The following is a 26,495-nucleotide window of genomic DNA, read 5'->3' on the forward strand; positions in this document are numbered from 1 at the left end:
CTGCTGGATCACACAGGTGAGATAACATGACCAGATTGGAACAGTCTGAAAATAGGTTAGTCCGCATAGGTGTTAGGGGTAAGGGGGCGGGGGAAGTTTTTAAGGCTAGCGTAAGCTGGAATTCTACTTTCAATCTACCCTCCTTATTGGTGGCTTGTGGCAGTTTTAAAGCAGAGCTCGACCCAAAAGGGGAAGCTCCACTTGTTTGCACCCTCCTCCCTTCCTCTGCCACATTTGGCACTTTTTGGGGAGAGAGTGTACCTGGATTTGCTGTAGCGATCTGAGCCACATGCAGAACCATGAAAAATATGCTGCGAGCGACCACAGCAAGTAAAGGTATAAATAAACATGCAATTAATCAATCAATCCATTACAAAAAAAACTACACCTGCATGGTGCAGCATTGGCTCAAGCCAGTGGAGATTTTAAAATCTATATGGACACAAAAGCATCTTTATGCTGTTATGCCCATATAGCTGCTTTAGTGCCCATATAGATTCTGGTGTGCCTCTATATGGGTGCAACATCATCTATATTAGGCACAATAGCAGTTATATGGGCACAATGGCATAAAGATGATATTCTGTCCATATAACTCTTTGTGGCCATACAAATGCTACTGTCTCCTATTGTGCCCAGTGACACTGACCTTGCAATGCTGCCAGTGCCGGGACAAGGTTATCTGGTGACCAGGGTGAAGATGCCAAACTGTGCTAAATTTTGAGTGTCTTCAGTTAGCCTAAAATACAGATTTCTTGTAAAAAATTAACAGCTACATACAGAATGCCCAAAATGATTTATACTGAGCAAGAGAGATTTTTAGACATTTGTAACTGACCTTAAATAATTTGTAACTGATCACATGCTTGGTCAGACATGAATTTTTGCAGATGCTCACCTCCTTTGCAATCAAAACATCTAGCCTTAAAAATGTCCATTACAGATTTGTAATGAGCCTGGGAAGTAGTAGAATTGTCCTGGTCTGGGGTCTTATCAGAGTTGCTGGATACTGATAATTAAACAGTAATCTGCAAACACTGATTACAGACAGACCATGGCACAGAAACAAGCTGACACTAACCTAACTTGTTCTACAAATATAAGTTGGCATTTCACCTGGCAGCTTCCAAGGCTTGATTCAGGAACTTCTTAGCTGGCCTGGGGTGAGTTCTGGTGACTGCTGGGCTGGACAGGGGCTGCTGAGAGAACGTTATCTTCTTGCTCCGCCCACCCTCACTGCTGCTCTGACTGATCACTCTTACTTGGACAGCAGCCAAACCTGGGGGGATCGTCCTTCTCCTGTTTGGTACGGCTGCAGCTACAGAGAATGAGGCACTCAGTTCAGTGTGTGGGCTGTATAAGAGTTCAGAACACGGGGTAGTGTGACAGCTGGGCAAGATAAGATGCTGAAGAGCTTCTCCTGAGTGTTCTGAGCATAGTGCAGCTCGCATCTGGTGCCCCCCTCTCCTCCCCACCGTGCCTGCAAGGACTGCTCAGGAATCTCACTGTCTGTGTGCAGACACCTTGCCGATTCCAGGCATGCTGCCTACTGTTATCACCACGGCAGGGAACATTACAGACAGCGTTCGTTTGAACAGCTGTTTTCCCCGCTGCGCATAGACACTCCCCCTTGGACGGATCTGTCCAATCGCGAGCAAGGGGGAGTGTCTATGTGACTCCCCCTTGCTCGCGATTGGACAGATCCGTCCAAGGGGGAGTGTCTATGCGCGGCGGGGAAAACAGCTGTTCAAACGAACGCTGTCTGTAATGTTCCCCGCCGCAGTGATTAACGTGGCAGCGGCGGCGATTTCGGCGGTGGGGGCCGGATTAAAATGTCCGGCGGGCCGTATACGGCCCGCGGGCCGTAGTTTGCCCAGGTCTGGCTTAGAAGAACCATTGGTGCTGATTGTTGGGGCAAGGTCAGATGAGTCTGGGCATTTAAAACCTTTGAGATTGACATCACCTGGTCTTCCCAGACGATGATTGAGAACAATCCACGACACTGGCAGGTCTCAGCTTTGCAAAGGGGGCAGTGCATGCTATAAATTCTGCAGGGTGCCCAAACTTTTGCAGACGCCATTTTTTTGTTTTCTGTAATTTTTAAAGTGTAAATGATGGAAATAAAATCTAACTTTTTTTGACATATTATAAGAATGTCTAATCTGTAATTTGATGCCTTTTGGAGATTTTTCCAACTTTCCTTGGCTTTGTTATGCACATTAATACACATTTTTACCTGGGGTGCCCAAACTTTCGATCCCCACTGTATGTATGTATGTATGTATGTATGTATGTATGTATATGTTTGTGTATATATTCTCTATCAAACTGGTCCATAAATACATCAGTCTGTGCTCAAAGTACTTGGAATGGATTAATTTTTCACATTTTAACCAGATAGATTACACGCAGCAGATGTACTGCGGGTAAGGTGGCTCGCCTGCCCAAATCTCTGTACCAACACAGTGGACGGACAGTGTCGGTGTTTTTTTTTTTTTTTTGTTAACCCTGTTGGGGGGTAGGGGGGCTTTGAGATGTCAGGGGTCTAAACAGACCCCTGATATCTCCCCTTTGAGACATGGAAAGGGACTGAGGATAGATTCCCCAGTCCCTTTCTTAGCAGCCTCAACTGCACTGAACACGGACGGGAGACAGCGGCTCCTCTCTCCATTCATAAAATGAAGCATCGTAAATGCAGTTTACAATGCTCGGTTATAAATGGATTGAGTCAGTGAGGGAGAAGCACAGGAAGAGGAAGGATACAGGGATGATTGGTGTGGCAAGTTATAATCCCTGATCTCCCTGTGTGGCTTTCAATAAAGCAGCTGAAGGCGAGAGCAGGAGAAGCTGCTGTCGGCTGCTTTATTGAAAGCCATACAGGGAGATCAGTGATTATAACTTCCCATGCTGCCACACCGATCATCCCCGAGTGTCCAGGTATCAGACTAGGCATCGGGAGCATTTGCAGGAGTGCAAGTACTCCAAATATTCGGTATCTGTACGATGCATATTGGTGCAACCTCACAAACATTTTTTATTTTTGTAGCAGAGATCCTAGGGAATAAAATGGCAGTTGTTGCAATATTTTATGTCACACTGTATTTGCGCAGTGGTCTTTCAAATGCATAAAAAAAAAAAAAAAACTTTTTAACCATTAAGCACATAAAGTAGATTTGCAAAGATGCCACCTGGTCAAGTCCAAACACCTACAAGATAGACCTACTGTCCTGAAGAGCAGCACAATTCCTAAAAAAACATTATCTTGATTCAAACCCCCAACCCCCTCCCCTTACTTACCTGACGCCTCGAAAGTCCCGCGCCGTGAACAATGCAGGCTTTTCTTCCCGGCTCATTCATTGGTTGATTGAAAGCAGCGCAGCCATTGGCTCGCGCTGCTGTCAATCGCATCCAATGACGCGGCGTGCTGGGTGGCGTGGCCGAGTGATAGTCGGTGGCTATGGCTGTCGGCTGTATCACAGGAGCGCACCTGCAAGAACTCAACACCATGCAAGCTCGCATGAAGGTCTTGAGTCCGTGCGGGGGGTGGCCGAGACAGCCGCCGAGGGACCCCAGAATACCAGGTTCGGGGCCACTCAGTGCAAATCGAGCTGCACAGTGGAGGTAAGTATAATAATTCTTATTTAAAAAAAAAAAAAAATCAGTAAATCTTTAAAGTCAGTATATATTGTTATACATTTAGAATCTCCAAACATGTATATTTTTTTTTTTTTTTTTTAGCTAGGACCCCTAGAGAAAAAATGGCAGTTGCTGCAATATTTAATGTTACTTTTTTGAGGAAAAAATGCACTTCAATGCATTTAAAAAAAAAAACACTGAATGTTAAATTTGGCCCAATTTTTTTTGTATAATGTGAAACATGTTGCACTGCGAGAATTGTGATCTTCATTCTTCGCCAAAATATTACGATTCTCATTTTAGCCAGAATCCTGGCAAAATCTGGCTTTGGAGCGGAGTTCCAGCCACAAACCTTTTTTTTTATTTATAGTCAGCAGCTAAAAACACTGTAGCTGCTGACTTTTAATAAAGACACTTGTCTGTCCAGGGAGCCTGCCATGTCGCCCATCCCCCCCCGGAGCTGATCGGGTACAGCCGATGCCATTGTAACAAAGGGAAGCCGGCAGTGGCGCCTTGCGGCTTCACAGCCGGTTTCCTGCTGTGCATTTGTGAGTCACGCAGTGCTTTGTGACTGGCCAGCTTGTCTTCTGGGACACTCGCAGGTCCCAGAAGTCACTGGTCCCAAAAATGTGTCAAGCGTGCTTGATCTGTCTAGTGGAAAATGTGGTGATACTGCGCTGTCTAATATATGAACCAAAAATTAAAATACAATCAAAATGCTAGCAGCTTAAAAAGTGAGATACATCACAAAAAACTAGTACAATGGAAAGCAAGCTGCGCAACTAATATAAACATACAAAAATCTATGACGCATAGTGAAATGGTACAGATAAATGAATTTGCATGGAACAAAATGATTTGTCCAATAGGTGAAGTGAAAAAATCCCGATGGTTGTACTTAAACAAAAAATAAATAAAGTGAAAAATAAGTATTGTTGCAAAACACAAGAAAAGTGCATCTGATGATGTTTGATAGCAGTAAATTATCGTTCTCTTTCAAGTGGATAGTGACATCAATACGAGAAAACCTCAGAATAGTGCACAGATAGACAAGACACCTCCACCTTTCAATCACACTGCCCCTGCCCCAGGACGAAGTCTTCTAAGACGAAACGGCGTAGGGTAGCGGCGTGCTGATGTCCATAACCGCATACTGTGTCCCAGGGTGAACGGGTTGTGCTAGCCGGCCGGCTATATTTTCACAAAGCAAATTTTTATCTAATTTTCTATAAGTGCGATTTTAACCTTTTTATAATAAATTGCTATATGGATTCACACTGTATCCTGTGTCTCCGTGCGCCCCCATTGCGCGATCGTGTTAGCCGGTAATTGAGGCCGCGGCCTTCTTCAGGCCTATGCTTCCTTCTGTGTTCTGGCACCATCTTGTGGTGGCCGTTACTATGACATAACAACCAGCAATGCTAATGGAGCTTCCCCTGTCTGTCTTCACTGCAATCTCCTTCTCTCTAATTAGAATCCCCAAACATTATATATATTTTTTATTCCAACACCCTAGAGAATAAAATGGCGGTAGTTGCAATACTTTGTCACACCGAATTTGTGCAGCGGTCTTACAAACACACTTTTTTGGGGGAAACAATACATTTTTTTTTAAGACACAGTAAAGTTGACCCAATTTTTTTTTTTTTTTTTTTTTTTTTAAATATTGTGAAAGATGTTACACCAAGTAAATTGATACCCAACATGTCACGCGACAAACTTTTACCCTTTGAAATCTCCATAGGCGACGTTTAAAAAATTCTACAGGTTGCATGTTTTGAGTTAGAGAAGGTCTAAGGCAGGGGTGCCCAACCAGTGGCCTGGGGGCCACATGTGGCCCGTGGAGCACTCTGATGTGGCCCGTGGAGCCCTCTGATGTGGCCCATGACCGCCTGCTCTGGAATAGAATACTGTTATTAAAGGTCAATTTATTACTAAAACTGCTTTAAAACTGATCCGCAGGTGCAGAGCGGTTTACCTGCGGGTTGCCTGTACTGAGCCATAGACTTCTGTCAATACCTGCAAATTTGATGAGCTTTCTGAAAGTGCACCAAACCTGCAGAATATATTAGTAAAGTCGATTGCAAAGTGCAGGAAAAAAGGTACACTGCATTGCACCGTGGTGCGGGTAAACCAAAGCGCATCAGTGTGAAAACAGCCTTGGGCCCCTTTCACACGGTCAGTCCGACAGTCTGACCAATTGGACCCTCCATTCACTTCTAAGTAGTGGCAGACATAAACCGACTTGTATCCTACCTCCAATATGATCCGCTAAAAAGTATAGTGGCCTGTCCCTGTGTCCGCTCTGCATATGCAGAGCAAACACGGACATGGCATCCACCCACTCCGCTCATTGTGGCCCACAACGTTTACCAAGTCGCTTAAGTGGCCGCCGCTCTTCAAAAGGTTGGGCACCCCTGGTGTAGGGCTAGAATTATTGCTCTCTCTACCAATCGCGGTGATACCTCATGTGTGGTTTGAACACCGCTTTCATATGCGGGCACTACTCATGTATGCGTTCGCTTCTGTGTGTGAGTTTGGCGGGACGGGTCGCGTTCCTGGCTCCTAACTTTTTTAGCTGGCTCCTAGATTTCAAGCAAATTTGTCAAGCCCTAATTTAGGATGAGACATTGATTCTCAAAGTACAGCAACAAATCCCCAATTTGAGACTTTATTTTACAACAAACTTTGGTTTACCTGGGTGAAACTGAAATACAAGGTTCGCTTTAAGACCCCTTTCGCACAAGGCTAGAAATGGCATTTGTAAAGCGCCTGAAAACTGCCTCCCATTTTTTGCAATGGGTGCTTTCCCACTGGGGCGGTGCGTTTGCGGGACCTTCTAAAAAGTCCTGCAAGCAGCATCTTTGGGGAGGTTTGGGAGCGATGTATACAGCGCACCCAAAACGCAGGAAAATTGTGGGTCCATCCGTCCTGGAGACCCGAGATTGCGATTTTATTACGATTAATCATGCAGCTCTATGACCTTATAGTATATGGATTTGGTAACTATAATGAAAAATTGTTCAGGAAAATTGTATAGTGTATGGCCAGCCTTAACCTGGAAGCCAATTTGGTTTCTATGCAGATCTGCACCAGATTTTACACTCTCCAGTTTTAATAAACCCCATTGTGTTCTGAGCTGTGCATTGATGCTGCACAGATGTCATTAACAGGCTGGTCACATAGACCACCCGTGACTCCCCCCGGTACATAAACGTGGCTCTCCACACAGATGCGCCCCTGTGGATGAGCCCTTGGTGATGTCTTCAGTTTGTTTCAGTCCCCTTTTAGGCCCCTTTCACACGGGGCGGATCAGTAATGATCCGCCTCGTGAACCTCCGCTTGCTCAGCGGGGATCGCTCCGTTGATCCCCGCTGAGCCGGCGGATGACAGGGCGGTCCCCGCATACTGTGCACGGACCGCCCTGTCTTTTCTCCGCTCTCCCCTATGGACATCCGATCCGCCAGACGGATGGAATAGTAGGTTTTTTCTCCTTCACACTTTGGCGGATCAGAGCGGGTCGGATGTTAGCTGGCATGTCATCACTGACATCCGCGGCTCCATAGTGGAGCACGGAGTGCCCGTTCAGGTCCGCCTGCCAGTTTTTTAGGCGGACCTGAACGGACCGCCAGTGTGAAAGAGCCCTTATTCTTAAAAAAAAAAAAAAAAAAAAAAATAAAAATAATCCCCACTTGTGATTGAAACGGGTGTCTAGAAAGTATCACTAAAGCCAAAACCTTGTTTTCATTTTGGATGGAGGAGTGGGTTAAAACCACCATCACTTTTTGCCTTTTGTTTCTCATTGGGGACATTTATTTTCCCTTCTGCCCTTATGGTCTGGTTAACACTAGTACGATTTGAAATGTCAAATCGCATCTCAAATCGGCGGCAATGGCACCGTCCTAATCGGTGTGACGCCGCATTTGCGGCGCTGCACTGATTTAAAAAAGTAGTTTTATGTACTACTTTTTGCGATTTTGGCCCGCGATTTACATTGACACCTGTGCAGAAACCTGCACAGATGTCCCTGAAATCATAAAAAAAAAAGTGAATAAGAACCGTCCTAATGCACACTACTGAAGTCACTCGTTCTTCAGAAAAGGTTCCTGTACTACTTCAAGGCAACTTCTAGGCGACTTGTACCCATTGATATCAATCAGTGTCTTAACTGAAGCAACTTTGCCTGCAAACTATTTTCTCTTCCTGTAAACCCCTCCCTCCCACAGAGCTGATTGTTTGATTGGCCCATGGCAAAGTCGCCTCGAAGTTGCCTCGCAAAGTCGTGCCGCCTTTCATGTTGCTGTAGTGTGAACTGGCACCACTCGACAGGATATAAAGTGATACAGTTGTAATGTGAAGGAAATCCCCCCCCCCTTTTTATTTTTATTTTATGGGAGCATGTGTCCACATTAAAAGATTTTCCCAAAAGTTTGGACTTGCCCTTTGCTTTAATTTCTGGTGACATTGGTGATCAGGATAATTGAAGTGCGTGAATCTCCCCATGGACCCAGACAGAGATCGAAACCTAATGTACTGTAAAGCAAAAACCGGACAGTGGTTTAATCACTTGCCACTCTATCCAAGTATTGATATACTTTTCAGTATGTTTAAAAAAAAAAGATGTGCCTTATTTTTACATGCATATTATGCCCCCCAAAACATTAACTTGTTTTAGACATACGGGTAAAAATGAATTTATTGGTTTTGCTTATAAGTGCCATTATCGGGCGCGAAATTGGCCAGATCCAAAAGCTGAGTTTAATAATTCTGGATATATTTTATTTGCTTTTCACAAACAGCCCAGTGCTTTGTGTCAGCTTGTGTAGTTAGAGAGATGTACTTGCATTAAACTTGCAGATCTTTGTCATAACTCACTGATACTAAAGAGAGGAGGATATTCACAAACCATAGTCTGTTCAAAACGAAAGCATGCAGATTTGCTTGTCCATTCTTAATACATTTTAATATACTCATAAGTTGCCTGCTTGAAATATTTTGTGGCATCTAACTGCTTTTTTCTCCTTCCTTTTTTGTCACCCTGCAGTGTTCTGTGCCAAGGTCTTTGTGGCTAGGCTGCTCCAACCTGGTAGAGAGCATGTGCGCACTGAGATGCCTGCAGAGCATGCCCAGTGTCAGATGTCTCCAGGTGCCTTTCTTCTTTCTTGTTGTACTATTAACTGTATGCTCTGTCTTGTGCAACACCTCCATATTTGTTTTTAGTTTGCCTTGGTGGCCTGAATGCCTGAAAGTCCGTTTTGCATGATCTATTGTTTTTGTTTTTCATTTTATTGGTTAGTGTGCAAAATCTATGTGTTAGTGAAGCATGTTTTTATGTCTGGTTATTTTTTCCATGAAATTGATTCTGTTTACTTTCTGTATATACAAGTTAGTATCTGATGGACTATACATTTTAAATATTAAAGTATGAACATAGAATATTGATCTTTTTGCATCCTTAGAAGATACCATGCATGCAACGTAACTAGACAAGTTAATTGAACCTGCTAGTCTTTTTTGGAATTTTGGATACCTTTTATGCGTTGTAAAATAAGCAGCTTCTTTGACATTCATAACGAAGTGTTTACTACCACTTGTTGAGCAGATAATAGAAAATATCAGATTTGTTTGAGATGAGAGCATGTTGCTGACTAACCTTTACCAGCATAGGCAATGGATCTGAAAATTTATGCTAGGGCTCGTTTTGCTTATATGGATTTAGTCCTAATTGAGAGGTCTATTAATGCGTTTTGAACTTTGGCAATAAGGCCTTTTTATTTCTTAAACATTCCCTTTGTATAATTTTTCAGTAATCCTATACAAATATTTACAATTTCAGTCCCCTGTGTTTCTACGGATGACTACAGACTTTTCTTCCGAGTTTTTGGAGGGGGTGACTTTCTGTCCCTTGCCTCATGCGCGCCACTTTGATTACTGTTCTGAGTTGGTGCAACTTAGGGGGAGAGTTTTTCTGTACCAAGGACAAATATGTGGGAGCTGCATGTTCAGAAAAATACCCTTTTTTCTACCTTTCTGAGATTACGTGTCTGCCTTCTTTAAATCTTTGTGGTCTACAGAACACCCCTCTCCCATGTTGTAAAGATGAGAGCAGGTGTTTGTAGTCCAAATCATGAGCACAGCCTAGGGTGACAACTCTTGCTCTTCCACAGATAAAGTCCAGTGAATAGGAGCTCTTAGATGAGAAGTGTTACTGGCAGGATCACTGGTGAAAATTAAGGAAACAATATCAGTTTGTTCTTTGGCTTAGTTATGCTTTAAAGTGATTGTAAACGTTCAAATTGTGTTTGTTATAATAATAATAAAAAAAAAGCTACATACTTGCTCTGTGCAACGGTTTTTCACAGAGCAGTCCTGATCCTCAGGTCCCCCGCTGGCACTCCTGGGTCCCTTTCCTCCTTTTGAGAGCTTCCATAGCAAGCCATTGGCTATGCTGGCCCTAATCAATTCTCACTCTTGAGCAGGCTCTGTCCATTGACACAAAGAGCTTCCTCAGGGTCCACTCCCATTTCTCTCCTCACTGGATGTGATTGGCAGGAGCAATGAGGGGGAGAGCCAAGCTAGGCACTGCTCTTGTGATCATTGCTGCATCGAGATTGGTCTCAGCTAAGTATGGGGGGGGTGGAACTGATCACAGAAAGTGTGTGTTGTTGTGTTTTTGTTCCCCACACCTTATAGGGTGTATCAAGGTAAAAAACCTGCCTTGAGAACCACTTTAACAAAAAGCTGAATAATGTTAAATGTAAAATCAATGTTAAATCGCTGTGATTATAAAACACATGGGTTTTTACATCTCGTCTTGTACACATTTTTCTGAAGAGTGTTCTGTTCAGGTTGTGGCGTATACAAAGAAATTTAAAACGCATCGGGGCTTGGCTCGGGAGCCTTGCTGAACTGCTATTAAAGAGTTGTGAATGTAGGTTGTATGATGAGTGCCCAAGCATAAAAATGTAAATACATCACTGCCCTGCTTCTCTTCCTCCCCTTCAGTTCCTTTTGTGAAATTTCTGTAGGGATATTTATGTATTTATTTTTTGTGTATCATGGCTTTAGCTTTTAAAAACAAGGCCTGCATTTTTAAAAGAAATGGCTATCTAGCAACATTTTGTTACATTGTAATTGCTTCATATCGGGTTAGGGGCTGGTTGCCTGTTTGCATGTTCGCCTGTTATGATACTGTGTGCTTAGGGCAGCTTATTCATTTCAATAGGCTGCTGAGCACAGAAAAAAAACACTACAGACATGATTTTTAAAATGTACCAAACCACATGGTACTGCAAAGCTATGTGTTTTGGGACCGCAAACGCCTGCATTTGATGGATGCATAGGGATACCATTACAAGTTGATAACTGTGAATTTCCATGCTGTGTAGGAAAACCTGCTTTTGCTTGTATGAACAAGCCTTTAAGGAGTTGTCTTTGCTGTGCATATGCCCTCAGCAAGCTTTCAAGTAAAACAACAAAAGTTGCCTTTTAATTAAACAAATTGTGTATATTAAAGTGTTACTAAACCCACAACAGTAAAATCAGTCTGTATTTGCAGTAAAGCATGCTAGTTATAATCTGGAACCTAAGGGGTTAATCCTCTGCATTGTTTGAAAAGGCTGTTTGATTCTGTCCCCTCTGATCCTCACCTTCCAGTGTCCCCAATTCATCTCTGGATAGTACAGAGGGGTGCACATGCTCAGTTTGGTGTGTATTGACAGAATTGTGTTTTTTTTTTTTTTTTCGTTTTTGCTTTTATCTTGGGAAAGTTCATGTAATCGTCACAGGGCCAATCGGCACTGTGAACACTGAGGGTCAGGGGTCCTGTATCCTCGTAGGACAGCTAGAGCAGAATGAAAACATCTGACAAGCTTTAACCAGGCACTCGTAAAAGTCACAGGACTACTCTAACTGCTGATGAGAAAGGGTAGTTAGCATTTTACATTTACTAAAACTATTGAATTTTCATGTTCTTTGGGGGAACAGATATAGTGAATGCAAGGTCCTGGGTTTAGTAACAATCTAACCCTAATCCTCAAATCTTCTTACCCCTGGAATTGTTTAACCTTTAGCTTTAAACTTTTTTCATTCAAATTCATTTTTTTTTTTTGTTCAGTGACTAATTTTCAAAAAAAATGTTAAAGAAACTATTTACATTTTTATTATAAAATTTGGCATGCTTTCTATTGCAACTTCATTTTTCATGCAGGTATAGACAAAATACATTTTAGAGTGACATGCTCTTATCTGCAATAACACTAGTTTAAGGTTCCTTTCACACTTTTGTGACTTGGGATCAAACTTGAGACCCCAGGTTGCAGAACATGTGAAATGCAGTTTATCTCTATTAAAGCTGTTGTAATAGACGCTACTGAAATCGCTGCAACTTTGATATGACTTCAATGCCAGAGAGTGTAAAATTGTCAGTCATATCAATGTCAGACTCCAAAGTTACACTGAATATCGCACAACTTTATTGTCGGCTAGTATGCAAGGAGCCTAAAAGATTAGTAGGGCCAAAGCTGTGTTTTTTTTTTTTTTCATACTTTTTTTTTTTTTTTTTTCTGTGTCAGAAGCAGGGCTGTGGAGTCGAGGAGTCGGAGTTGGGGGAAATTTTGGGTACCTGGAGTCGGAGTCGGCAAACAATGCACCGACTCCGACTCCTACTAAATTTAGATTGGAATAAAAAAAAAAAAAAAAAGCAAGTTTAAATGTCCCAATTCACAAAAAGTTATAATTAATGACTTCTCTACTGTAAGAATAAAGACCAATGCATGCAGTGCCTCACGTAACCGCAAAACGAACACGTTAAGTGACCGTGAAGAAGCATGCTTTTCATGTGCTTCGCTATATGGCACGCAACGCACAATTAGGAGCTGCAATACTTATACTTTCCATAGTGTTGTGTTCTGCTTTTACAGGGAACGCAGCGCCCATGGGTAACCTAGCCTCTCACTGATAAGGGATTAAATAAATATGTTTTTTGCAGGACTAGAGACACTTGTATAAGTGAAGGGAATGGAGGGCCAATAGTTCAAGACTGAAGCTGTAAACCATTGGAAAAACTGCTGTCCTTTAGCTAAGGCTATAAAAACTTGTAAACTCCGATTGTTAGCCTAAACTTTAAACATGACTATGGGATTCTCATAGGAAAATCATGTTTTAGAATAAAAAAACTTTGTTTTCATTGTGTTTGTCTTTTGATTAAACTGTGCAATACAGTAGACTGTTGGCTTCCCAGCCAGTAGTCCTGTGGTAGGTTGCGTTTCTTTCCCTCAAGGAATGTATAAAATACATTCGCATATTAATACAGAGGAGTCGGAGTCGAGGAGTCGGAGTCGGAAGTACATAAAACTGAGGAGTCGGAACATTTATCTACCGACTCCACAGCCCTGGTCAGAAGTGCCCTTCTCTACTCCAAGACCTAGAATTCAGCTGATGCGACACAGAGCCAATCCAGGCTCTGAAGGAATCCAGACTCAAGGATCCACTCGGATAAACTGACTGGCAGCTGGCCAGAGTTTCTTGCCAAGAATCTCGTCGGGGAAAATGTCAGGTTTTTCCTGACGAGATTCTCGGACGTGTGTACGAGGCCTAATTCATAAATAAGCTTCACTTTTATAGCTGTATGGTTCATGCTATAGTCACAATTTTGCATGTGTACTAACTAAATATCAATGTATCTCTACATATCTATACATTTTTATTTATTTTTTAATGTACAATGTCAACGAAGGACCACTGCGCTGTTACTCCTAAATGTTGCGTGCTGTGCAGTGGTAAATTTTGCCATCAAGTTAAATTCATAGGGGGGAAAAAATAAATTGCTGTTGCCTCATGTCAGTATGCATTTGACTTTTATATACCACCAAATGTTCTAACTATTATTAAACCCATATTTCAGCCGTTCATGCCAAACTTTCCTCTACCTTCTTTTCATCAAGTTAAATATGCTGCATTATTCCTCTTTTGGGTTTAAGCCTGGGTTCACGCTAGCACAATCTCAGAGATCGCATGTGATTGGCACCCGCACCGCAGGTGCCGATAACATGCAATCTCTGAGCAATGCAAGTTCAGTCATACAGTTGTATGGCTGAACTCGCATTGGATTTGCACAGACAATAGTGCAGGGACTTGTTTTTCCCTGCACTAGAATCGGATCGCATGGGGGTTCTCACCTATGTGATCTGATTCCTGTTCGCACTGCAATCTGTGAACTTAACTGGGAGTGTCATTAACTTAATGAGACCTGCAGCAGTTTGCACAAGGCAGTGTGAACTGCCTGTGGGAGAGGAGCAAAACTGGAACCGACGCTGGAATTGCCCTGGTTCCTGCATCGCACTAGTGTGAACCCAGGGTAAAAGTTTTGTCAACTATTTGAGCACATTTCCAAAGTGAGTAGATATTGAGGCAGAGCAAAAACAAAATACAATTTTTTTAATCAATGCTTTTTCTTATCGTCTTTCAGGACAGCACCTTGAGCGTGGTTCACCCACTTGACAGGAAACACTTATCACTTTTTGCGTTTCCTCCAGCAGAAACACGTGAGGGTTAGGAGCTCTCTAGGTGCTGTCCTGAGAGGCCAGATCTCCCTACTCCACCTGTTTATTTTTAATTTTTTTTGCCTACCTCAGTCTGATTCCTCCCATTTCCATGGGCTAGGGAGTGCCTTGTAGATGGGCTCCTTCTCCCTCATCTGTGCTCAGAGGAGCTGTGACTGCTCCGGGATGCTCCCCTTCGGCAGGGGAGAGGCGCGGACATGTTTTTTCTGTCCGGGCCGCCAAACACCACCGTCTTAGGAAGGTCAGTCAGGCTGCTTTCCCCAGGAAGTGAGGTAACCGGAAGGGGACCACGAGCGGGCACGAGGCAATGACGCCATTTCCGCAGAAAGTGCTGAGGGAGGAACAGGTCAGGTGGCGCTTTCAGCCGGTTCTGGTCTGGTGCAGAGGCGCTAGTGGAGTCCGGACCTGGCGTTTGCCACCAGCATAGCGCTGCTGCCTCAACATGGATGCAGGATCTGCAGCGAGTGGGACAGGCACCAGCAAGGCCCAGTTAAGGAGTAGACTGAGGTTCTACTTATTTACTATGGGGTCTCTCTAGCTCTCTTTTCCCTTAGAGGGGGTTGAGTTATTTTCCCCCCTGGTGGCGGGGGCCTGTCTGGGCAAATGAGTGTAGTGGATCTCTCGCTGTGCACCTGTGGTGAGCATCTTAAATGGTTTTCAGGCTGACTCAGATGGATGGTTTGTCCTTCTTTTTTTTTTGTTTTTTTTCCCCCTTATGGCAGGCCAAGAGCTCTGACCCAGGGAATAAAAGAAATGTCCTTCATGCAAGTCTAAGCTACCTGAAGGCTGGAAAGGCTTTATGTCCAACATGTATTGACGCATTAGTGAAGGAGGAAGCGTCTTCCGCTTGCAGAGACCTACCGTAATCACATCTGTTTAAAAAAATAATTGGATGCTACCATTCAATCTTTTAAATCTTCACTTACCAAACATCCGTGAGACAGACCTCTACCTCGCAAGACTCACTGTTAGTCCCTGTAGTGGAGGCAGAAGAGTCTTCTGAACCAGGAAGGTCCTCCCCCCTCCCCCCCCCCCTCACATTCTCAGGAATCTGGTGAGGAGGAGGATGAGCTGGAGAATGTCTTCAAAATATAAATTGTCTTTGGAACAAGTTTATGCCTTCTAAAAGCTATTCATGCGACTTTAGGCTTAGCGGAAGAGCATAAAGTTAACTTTACATGACAGGATGTATGCAGGACTAGGTGAGCCTAAGAGGCGTACCTTTCCAGTCCATGCAGTAATTTCTGAGGCAATCAAAGAATGGACTGATCCTGAAAATGAACTTTTCTTTGCTAAAGCACACAAGAGAAGGTTTCCTTTTGTTGATGATCCAGCAGCTCCCTGGAATAAGGTTCCTAAACTCGATGCAGCCTTTTCTCAAGTCTCAAGATCTACAGATCTAGCATTTGAGGACATGGGGATTCTGAAAGACCCCATGGATAAGAGGAGGGATCGGCAATTAAAAAGGGCCTGGCAATCCATCATAGGCAACCTTAAGTCTGCAATGGCGACTACTTGCGTCTCCAGAAATATGGAGTATTGGTTGAACCAGATTAAAGCTCATATTGTAGCTGATTCTCCAAAGCAGGAAATCCTGGACTCTTTCTCAACCCTGTCAGCAGCTGTAGCCTATCGGGATGACGGCAAAGTCTGCGGCCCTTACTAACTCAGAGCGCTGTGGTTGAAAACCTAGCCGGGGAAAACGGTGTCTAAAAAAAAAATAGCTGTGCGGAGTTCCCTTCCAAGGGGATTTATTGTTTGGCCCTGATTTTTAGATGCGGTTCTCGACAGAACTGCAGACAAGAAGAAATCTTTTCCTGTAAAAAAGAAAAAGCAGACAGACAAAAGGTTTATTTATTTATTTTATTTTTTTGTCCTCCAAAAGGCTCAAGAACAAAGCAAGCCTCAAGAGAAGAAGAAAGGTTTTTCAGGGCAGAGGGGAATGTCTTGTTCCATCCTCCTGCATCAACCAGCAAAGTACAATGACAACTGGTTGCAGGTGGGGGGGGAAGACCTTCAAAGTTTTCTCCCTTATTGGGCAAGCATAACTAAAAATCAGTATATGCCAGGGGTGCCTGTTGGGTTATTTCTTTCCGACTTGGTAACCGGTCGCAGGCCACAATAAACGGAGCGGGCGGATGGCAGGTCCATGTCTGCTCTGCATATGTAGAGCGTACACAGCCCACTATACTTTTTTTTTTTTTTTTTTGATCGGTTTGGAGATAGGCACAAGTTGGTTTACATCTGCCAGTCCTTAGAAGTGAATGGAGAGTCCAATTAGGTCTGACTGAGCATGTGAAAGGGGCTCAAGGCTGCTTTCACACTGATGGGCTGCGGTTTACCAACGCAGTGTACCTTTTGGCTTTCCTGCACTTTGCAATAGACGTCTATTATATTCTGCAGGTTTGGTGCACTTTCAGAAAGCTCACCAAACTCACAAGTAATAACAGAAGTCTATAGCTCAGTGCAGGTAACCCGTGCCAGCACTGCTCTGCATCTGCTGGTCAGTTTGAAAGCAGCACAGTAACCACTGCAGAACAGATATGCCTATATATACAAACTGATTTTAGTAAAAATCTGACCTTTAGTAACAGTATTCTATTCTAAGCCAGCCCAGAGCAGGAGGTCGCGGGCCACATCAGAGGGCCCCCACTGGGGGCCACTGGTGCACCCCTGCTCTATGCTAAAAGAGAGGTACCTTTTGCCAAATTTACCAAGAGATGTAGTCAAATCCCTAGCAATGAAGAACCTGTTGAAGGATCTGATGAACCAGGGGGTTCTGACTCGAGTACCACAGGGGGAGCTTTTATCAGGGATTTTATTCCCATATATTCATAAGTAAAAAGCCGTCTGGAAGTTTTAGATTAATTCTCAACCTGAAGCCGCTGAACAGATCAGTCCTATACAAAATATTCTGTATGGACTCGATCTTCACGTTCAAAAACCTTTTTGACAAAAGTGCTTTATGGCATCTATCGACCTTGGAGATGCCTATCTGCATATCCCCATAGATCCTGAATCTCAGAAGTTTCTAAAATTGGCAGTAAACATGGGAAAAGAGGTTATGCACCTACAATTCAAAGCCCTCCCATTCGGCCTTTCCTCGGCTTCGAGAATATTTAGAAAGGTCATGGCAGAGGCTCTCGCTCCTCTTTGCTGGCAGGGGTAAAGGTAATTTCATACCTAGATGACCTGCTCTTCTTTGCCCCCTCCAGGGAAAAATTGTTGGAGGACCTCGGAAGAGCCCACATTCATCTAGAGGCCTTGGGCTGCATCATAAATATTACAAAATTTAAATTTAACCCAACCCAAGAAACACAATTTCTGGGGTATCGGATCAGCTCAGTGGAGCAGAGAATTTTTTTCTCCCAGAAGACCGATTCAAAGGGTCGTAGCCTCCTTACAGACAAATCAGTTGTCAGGCAAAGTAATGTCAGCCCTAGGAACCCTAACCCCATCCATGTCAGCTGTGCAATGGGCAAGGCATCATTTCAGACCTACTTCAGAGTTTCCTCCTGAAAGCATGGGATCACAGGACAAAATCTCTAGACAAAGGTGAAAATCCCCACCAAGGTCAAACCTTTGGTGGTGAAGTCAGACAAACCTGGTATGGTCGTTTCCAATAGAAAAAAGTGGCAACGACGGATGCCAGCCTATGGGGATGGGGGGCGCATCTGGGTCAAAACTACGCTCAGTCAAAACTGTCCTTATCAGCAGTCCACCTCGAGGGCACTCTAAATATAGTGGCAGATTTTCTAAGCAGAAGACTGATTCAGGAAGCAGAATGGACCTTAAATCCAGAAGTCTTCACAATGATCGAGGCATGGGGCCAACCACAAATAGACCTATTTGCGTCAGCAGAAAATATGCAACTTCCGTTTTTTTTTTTCTCTCCATTCACAGAAACGGCAGTTCCCAGGGAACAGATGCGTTAATACAGCCTTGGAACTTCCAGCTGGGTTACGCCTTTCCTCCGTTTTAACTAATCTCGTTGGTACTGAGGAAGATTCAGAAGGAGAAGGTGGAAGTAGTTGTAATTGCTCCATTTTGGCCAAAAAGGGCATGGTCAAGACTGTCTTGGCAGCTGCCTCTCCAAGATCTGCTTCTGCAGGGTTCGATACTCCATCCGGTGGTGGCCAGTCTAAGTCTCACGGCGTGGTATCTGAGAGGCAGTTGTTGAGACGGTAACAACTACCTTGCTTTCCTGTAGAAAGTTTGTTACCAGAAAGATCTATGCTAAATACTGGAAGGTTTACAACTCCTGGTATCACTCGTCAAATAGAGTGATGAAAAATCTAGTGTCAATCTTGGAATTTCTTCAGAAGCAGAAAAAGGCTAGTTAGTCAGTACACTTAGACTAGGTTTACACTGCTGCAAACTGCTGTGAATTTGAAGTAATTAAAATAACATTGTTTTCCTATAGTGCCATTGACATCAATGCGTTGCGAATATAAGATGGGTCCTGTGCAAGTTTGATCCATGTGGTATGCAAATTGAGCTCTATAGACTGGCATTCCCTGAAATCACGGCCGCGAATAGCGGCAAAAACGCAGCCGTAAAAATCGTGATTTTACCGCGATTTTGAATTCACAGCAGTGTGAACCTAGCCTAAAAGTGCAGATAGCCGCATTAGGAGTTTTTCTGGAAAGACCAATATCTTCAGAGCTTCTAGTCTCAATATTTTTCAAGGCACTTGCTAGATCCAGACCAGCTCCTGCAAAGCCCTTTCCCAGTTGGTATTTATCAGTGGTTCTTCAGGCACTCACTAAGGAACCTTTTGAACCGCCACAAGACATTTCTCTGAAGAATCTTACACTTAAGACTTTGTTCCTAGTGGCAATAACATCAGCTAGGAGGATTAGTGAGCTGCACACCCTGTCAGTAAAAAACCCTTCTTATCCATTTACACGGATAGGATTGTACTAAAGACTGATACAGGTTTCTTGCCAAAAGTGGAGTCGGCCCTCAATCGGTTGCAGAAGATCATCCTACCAACCTTTTGCTCAAAACCTTCGGGTGAAAAGGAAAGCCAATTCCACAATTTGAAAATGAGGAGGACTTTGTTACATTATCTTGAAGTAACCAAGGACTTTCGGTCTTCGGACTCTTTGTTCATACTTTTTTCGGGGGGGAAAAGAAGGGCCACCAAGCATCAATAGGGGGCTTAAAGCCGCTATCCTGGCATCCTACTCCAATCTCAGGCCGTGTTCACACCTCTGTTTTTTGGTGCTTTTTGCAGAAACACACTACAGTTCATTTACATGTTTTCCTATGGAACACGTTCACATCCATGATTTTTTTTTCAGCTGCTGCGTATTTGGAAAGGGCAAGGACTTTTTAACGCAAAACGGTGCTATTTATTTATTTTTTTGGTTCAATAGACTTCAATGGAGAAGCTGCAAAAAAGCATGTAATGTGTTTTTGCGGCAATTTGTGTTTTGTTATCTGCCCAACAACAAATTGGGCCAAAACAATGTAAAAATGCTTTTTTTAAATGCTATTCTCCGATTAATCGATTAATCTAAACAATAACCGGCCAACTAATCGATTATGAAAATAATCGTTAGTTGCAGCCCTAAACCAAATATCGCCTCTTTCCACCTTAAAGCGGTTGTAAACCTTAATGTTTCACTTTTACCTACAGGTAAGCCTATAACAAGGCTTACCTGTAGGTAAAAAGAATATCTCCTAAACCTATACGGTTTAGGAGATATTCCCCCTCGCAATGCGGGCGGCGCATGCGCAGGGGGGGATCCACGGCGAAAGATCCGGCAGCCGCCGGACCTTGCCGATTTTAAATCTCCCGCGCGCACGCGTGACGTCATCGCCGCTCCAGCCAATCACAGCGCTGGAGCGGCGATACCCGGAAGACACGCCGGAGCAAGATGACATCTCGCTCGGCGTGAACCAGGTAAGTGTTGTTCACCTCGTTTTGAGGTAAGTATTTCATAATCGGCTATTATGCGGTGCATACTAGCTGATTATGCATTTTGCCTTGCAGGTAAAAAAATAAATAAAAATTCTATATGCGGTTTACAACCGCTTTAAGATGTTCACACTGTGATAACTACAGTGTTAGTATAGTAATGTAACTGTTTAATAACCATGTTGGCTCAGAAGAGTCTTAAACAGTGTAAACTTGGTGTTAAATACCCTGGATTTAACACCGAGCCTTTTTTCAGTGTAGAACAACTTTCAGTGCTTCAGGGACACTGTAGGGTATGTGTTCATCTAGAGCAGTGGTCTCAAAGTACCGGCCCGCGGGCCATTTGCGGCCCGCGGACCAGTTATAAATGGCCCGCAGGCAGGGCAGAAGTGGGGGGAGCAAAGAGGAAAAAAAATTTTTTTTGTGAGCTGGCGCCATCTGGTGGTGGCCGTTGGTATTACAAGTTAAGCATTACAAGTTAAACAGCAATTCTAATGTCATTTTACATTATTTTCACTGCCATCTTCTTCCCTCTAATTAGAACCCCCAAACATTATATATATTTTTTATCCTAACACCCTAGAGAATAAAATGGCGATCGTTGCAATACTTTCTGTCACGCCGTATTTGCGCAGCGGTCTTACAAGCGCACTTTTTTGGGAAAAAAATACACTTTTTTTAATTAAAAAATAAGACAACAGTAAAGTTATCCCCATTTTTTTTAATATTATGAAAGATAATGTTACGCCGAGTAAATTCATACCCAACATGTCACGCTTCAAAATTGCGTCCGCTTGTGGAATGCCGACAAACTTTTTTACCCTTTAAAATCTTCATAGGCGACGTTTAAAAAAATCTACAGGTTGCATGTTTTAAGTTAGAGGAGGTCTAGTGCTAGAATTATTGCTCTCGCTCTACCAATCGCGGCGATACCTCACATGTGTGGTTTAAACACCGTTTACATATGCGGGCGCTGCTCACGTATGTGTTCGCTTCTGCACGCAAGCTCGTTGGGACGGGGTACGTTTTCTGGCTCCTAACTTTTTTAGCTGGCTCCTAGATTCCAAGCAAATTTGTCAAACCCTGACTTACACCAGTGCTGGTGGTAATAATGCGCTCGCTGACACCAGTGCTGGGGGTTAATAATGTGTTCGCTGACACCAGTACTGTTGTTTTTGAAGTTTGAAAGTTTGCATGCGGCCCCCCCATGGCATATGAAAACTTGTCTTGTGGCCCTCAGGTAATTTGTGTTTGAAACCCCTGATCTAGAGCCCTATGGGGTTGATTTACTAAATCTGGAGAGTGCAAAATCTGGTACAGATGTGCATAGAGAGAGAACCAATCCGCTTCCATGTTTTGTCAAAGCTTAAAGGAAATGTTTTTTTCCTTTTTTAAATGTCTGCAAGGTAGACAGACAGAATAGTGTAATGATTCTGTTAAAAACGAGTAAATACCTATTAAATTCCTTCTTCTATATCACCTCCGGCATTCTAGTTTCTGTTCTCTCATTCACTTCCTGGTTTGCATCGCTCGTTCATGTAAGAACTACATTTCCCAGTATGAATTGAGGCACGCCCAGTAATTCACACCTCCTTGAAGCCTCTAACACGTAGAGAGCGTCCTGCCACACAGATGTAGTTCCCAGAAGGGGGTGAGCATGTTACTGACCACCACAGTAAGTCTCCCTTCACGGTGGTCAGTAAAATCGGACAAGCAGGAAGTTAACAGAACAGAGAAGAAATAGAGCAACTTCTGAGCAAAAACAAGCAATGAGGAAGTAAAAAGAGGAATGTCTGCAGGTAAAGGATGCTTATTATGAACAAAAAATCCTTTACAACCCCTTTAACAGAACAAGCTGAAGTTAGAAGCTGACTTGCTACTGTGCACAGCTGCACCAGATTTTGCTCTTTCCAGTTTTAGTAAATCAACCCCACTCGCATATCATGCATATATAATGGTAGAGCTGAGTGCACATCTATGCTGAGCTACAGGAGAGCAGTAGACCTCAATGACCGCACAATGCATACAGTATTTTCGAATGCAGGAGATCGCCTTTCTTATGCCAGTCATATATGAATCGAAATTTGGCTGGTTCAGCAGGGACTGACTGAACTTTCAATCCATGTATGGACATTCTGCTTTCACAGAAGTTGAGTGGTAGATTGAGTCTGTACAACCAGCCTGTCTGTTTTTTCCCCCAATCAATTAAGCTCCGTTCACACCTGAGCATTTCAGATCGCAGGTGGTATTGCCGCAATTCTGGCCATGATTCCAAATCACGGGACGCTTGTGCAGTGCCATTACTTTCTAATGGCGCCCAAATCGCCAAGAGACTTTCCTGCGATTGTCGTCTGATTGTGCTGCAATTGCGGAAAATCACAACGCAATAGGCTGTCGCTCATAAGGAGCTCCTGCTCCTTTTTAAGTGACGAGCATTGTCATTTGCTGCGATTGCAGCGTGGTTTATCAAGTGACAATCGCGGAAAATCGCGGCATGATTATGGTGTGATTAAGAAATAATGGCATCGCACAAGCCTCCCGGATTTAAAATTGCAGGCAGAATCTTGGTGATTCCACCTGCGATCTGGATCACTCAGGTGTAAACAGAGCCTTAGGCCTCATGTACACCGCTGCTGGTAAATGGATGTTTAGTAGCAGTTGGGCATTTTTTCAACTGCTCCTGAACTCTCCTTTTATCTCATCAGTACATGTACACGTCGTTTCTAGGCAGTTGAGTTTAGAGGCTTTTTTTGGAATGCAAAAAATGGGTTCAGAAGCTGAGTTTAAAGGCATTTCAAGCACTAAACGCGGTAACGCGCGCTTAGACTCGTTTCATTTACAGCCGTTTTTAAATTTTTGGCTTTTTTGAAGGGGGGGAAAAAAGTCACGTTTCAGGGCCAGTTCACACCACAGAAACGCAATCCGGATGCGTTCCAGGTGCTTTTTTTTGCATGTGCATTTTTGATGCGCTCCAGTGTGTTTTTTGGTACATTTTAATGCAGTCCAGTGCTTTTTTTTTTTTTTTTTTTTTTCCCACACCCTTTTTTTTTATTAACCTTTGGCAAGGAAAAGTGTGTTCCAGTGCATTTTTGGTGTGTTTCAGTGCGTTTTTGATGTGTTTTACATCGTTCCAGTAAAGTCCAGTGCAGGTAAAATGCAGCATGCTCTACCTGTAAACTCAAACTCTCACAAACCCGCCTAAAACACTGGTTTTTCCCTACTAGTCTTAAACGGTTCTGAGAAATAATCTAGGATCCTTTACTGTGGATGATGTGTTTCCCCTCACAGGAGGACTGCTGTGCAACTACAGTAAAACCTTGGTTTGAGAGCGTTTTGCAAGACAAGCAAAATGTTTTAATTTTGCCTTGATATACAAGTGATGTCTTGATATAAGAGTAGCGTCATGTCACATCTGAGTATAAAAGTGAAAAGAGAAGCCTCTAAGTGTAGCAATATGGTTACATTTAATGAAGGTATAACATTTAGCAACTTATTTTTTACACTTCGAGGCGCCTCTCTTCTCTTTTATACCCTGTAAAAAAAATGCTTTGATATACAAGTGCTTTGGATTACAAGCATGTTTCTGGAATGAATTATACTCGCAAACCAAGATTTTACTGTAGTACCCTCCCCACATTCCTTTCAATCTGACACAGTGCTAACACCGCTTATCACCGCTTGGAGACAACACAGTTTATTAAACAGCCTTGGAGACTTGTAAAAATCGGCAAGTGTTGGAGAGTGTTAAGAGAATGGTGATAATACAAGAATTAACGCTGGTATTAAATGTACACTTAAAGGGGTTGTAAAGGTAAAACATGTTTTTTCCCTAAATAGCTTCCTTTACATTAGTGCAGTCCTCCTTCACCTACCTCATCCTTCCATTTTGCTTTTAAATGTCCTTATGTCTGTAACTACACACCAGTAATGCAAGGCTTTCTCCCAGGTGTTGGAGTGTCGTGCTCGCCCCCCCCCCCCTTGGACTACAGTTGAGTCAGGATGCTCTCTACATTGCAGATCGAGAAAAGAGCTGTGTGTTAGTGGGTGTCCTGGACCTCCTGCTCGCCCCCTCCCCCCTCAAGAGGCTTTCTCCACACCAGGGAGAAAGCCTCACATTATGGTGTGTAGTTAGACAGAAGAACAGGAAGTGAGGATTTCTCAGAACAAATAAGGACATTTAAAAGCAAAATCGAAGGATGAGGTAAGTGAAGGAGGACTGCACTACGGTAAAGGAAGCTATTTAGGGATTTTTTTTTTTTTTTTTTTTTTTTTTTTTTTACCTTTGCAACCCCTTTAAGTGTTTTGGGCTGCACTGGGTAGCCACTAGCGGGGGTTAAAAGAGCCCACTAACGGCTGAAAAGCGCCTCTAAAATGATAGTAATGAGCTGCTTTAACGCAGACGTCCCCCCATGCTTTGTGTGAAAGGGCTCTCAAACTTAAAAAAATAACAGTTCATCTGTTTGACTTTCAGCACCACTCGACACCAGCAGTTGCTTTCTAATGCCGCTGCTGGGTTGATCAGGCACTAAATGTATATAAGTGTTGTCTCCCTAGGTTTTATTTGCATTGTAAATTTTACGGGTTTTGCATGGCATTGGAAGAGCAGTGTAGACATTGCTAAAAAAAAAATGTGTCCATCTCTGTTTTGTGACAGTTTGTCTTTATTTAGGGACATAGGAATTTAAATACTGTTGGGTTGTTCTGCCACCTAGAGGAGGATTTGGACACTGGCAGGCAGAAAGGTGACATCCTTGTTTCTCTCCTACTTCTGGAACAACTCAGTGTTTTTTTTCTTTCCCCTCTCCTATGAAGCTTTACACCATTTCTCTGCTTAGAATTTTTTTTATTCTGCCAGATAAATTTGGTCCCTCTTTGCAGCTATTTTGTATTGGCAGTTTCCACTACCACTACCTTTCCACTACCTATAGGTAAGCCTTATTATAGGCTTACCTATTGGGTAGAGGTCCAAAAAGTGTGTGTACAACCACTTTAAGCTGCCCCTGCTGTGGACTTGGCAGCTTCCCCTCTTCCCTCCACTGTGCAGTTTGTGTGGCCCTGGTCCTCCTCTTCTGGGGTCCCTCAGTGGTGCTGGTGGCTTCTCCCCGCATTGAGTGTCCATGTTGGAGAAGGCTCTCCTAAAGTGGACACCTTTGCTGGTGCGCTCCCAAGTCCTGCATCTGTGTCAATTCACACAGAATGCAGGACCCGTGCCCGGCGCCACGTCATTAGATTTGATTGACAGCAGCGGGACCCAATGACTGCTCTGCTAACAATCTATCCAATCAGGACAAGAGACCAACTAGAGCTGGTGTGCTTGTTCCCAGATGGAAGATGACAGCTTTCAGGTAAGTAAAATGGGGGGGGGGGGGTGCTGCGGCACTACAGAAGGTTTTTCACCTTTTTAATGCATTAAGGTGAAAAACCATGAGGCTTTACAGCCCCTTTTAAGTCAGGATTGAAGGCGCTTTTAAAATCCTTGTTCTCTTTGGTAAGCCCTGGTTGTGATGTTTGTCTGCTAAACTGATTAAGCTATCAGAAAGAATCCATTTGCCATTCAAACTGATCTGTTAGTTACTGATCATCTGGAGCTCATGCCTCTACAGCCTTGTGCAACTGTGAATGGGTGGTTGGATCTCAAGTCTCCTTTCCTGTATGCGTTTCCTGCAAGTGAGTATTTAAAGAATTACATGATTCAAATACTGGACATGCACTTTGAGGGACAGTCTTTTCAGTGTTGCGCTGCATACACTTTTTAATGTCACCAGTGGCGAGAGCAAGACTTCTACCACCTCCAAGAAGGGTTCACATCATTGCTTTCTGGCCTCAACCTTCGGAGCCAAGCTCAAACTTGGTAAACAGTCCATCCACAAATCCTTAACTTCCAAGGCATCCAAATCCTTAGGCATATTGGATGCTTGGTTGTTTACAGGGGCTACAAGCTAAAATTCTGCTCTCAACCCCCTCGTGTCTGTCTCGTCCTAAACACATTTTGACCACTTAAGGACCACCTAACGCCGATATACGACGGCAGAATGGCACGGCTGGGCACAGTCACGTACCTGTACGTGATTGTTAAATGCCCAGTCGCGGGCGCGTTCCCGCGACCCGGTCCGAAGCTCCGTGATCGTGGGACCCGCGGACCCGATTGCTGCTGGAGTCCCGCGATCGGTCCCCGGAGCTGAAGAACGGGGAGAGCTGTGTGTAAACACAGCTTCGCCGTTCTTCACTGTGGCACCGCCATCGATTGTGTGTTCCCTGATATAGGGAACCACAATCAATGACGTCACACCTACAGCTAGAAACACAGATGAGGTCACACTTGACCCCTTGTGGTTAACTCCCAAGTGTCCGCCATAATGTCGCAGTCATTA

At 43.5% G+C, this 26,495-nt stretch overlaps 1 protein-coding gene across 4 annotated transcripts in view; it reads left to right on the top strand.

Annotated features, from left to right (window-relative positions):
* Positions 1-26,495, top strand: part of FBXW11 (F-box and WD repeat domain containing 11) — a 409,123-nt gene that overhangs the window by 45,124 nt on the left and 337,504 nt on the right. For 2 of the 4 annotated variants that reach the window (XM_040344702.1, XM_040344701.1), the window contains exon 2: positions 8,681-8,782. The exons of the other annotated variants lie outside the window; for them this stretch is intronic. In XM_040344702.1, coding sequence (XP_040200636.1) covers positions 8,681-8,782 — 102 coding nt within the window. The remainder of the gene's footprint in view (positions 1-8,680; positions 8,783-26,495) is intronic. 4 annotated transcript variants of the gene reach the window in all.

This window comes from Rana temporaria, chromosome 3 (assembly GCF_905171775.1).
Source record: "Rana temporaria chromosome 3, aRanTem1.1, whole genome shotgun sequence".
NCBI lineage: Eukaryota > Metazoa > Chordata > Amphibia > Anura > Ranidae > Rana > Rana temporaria.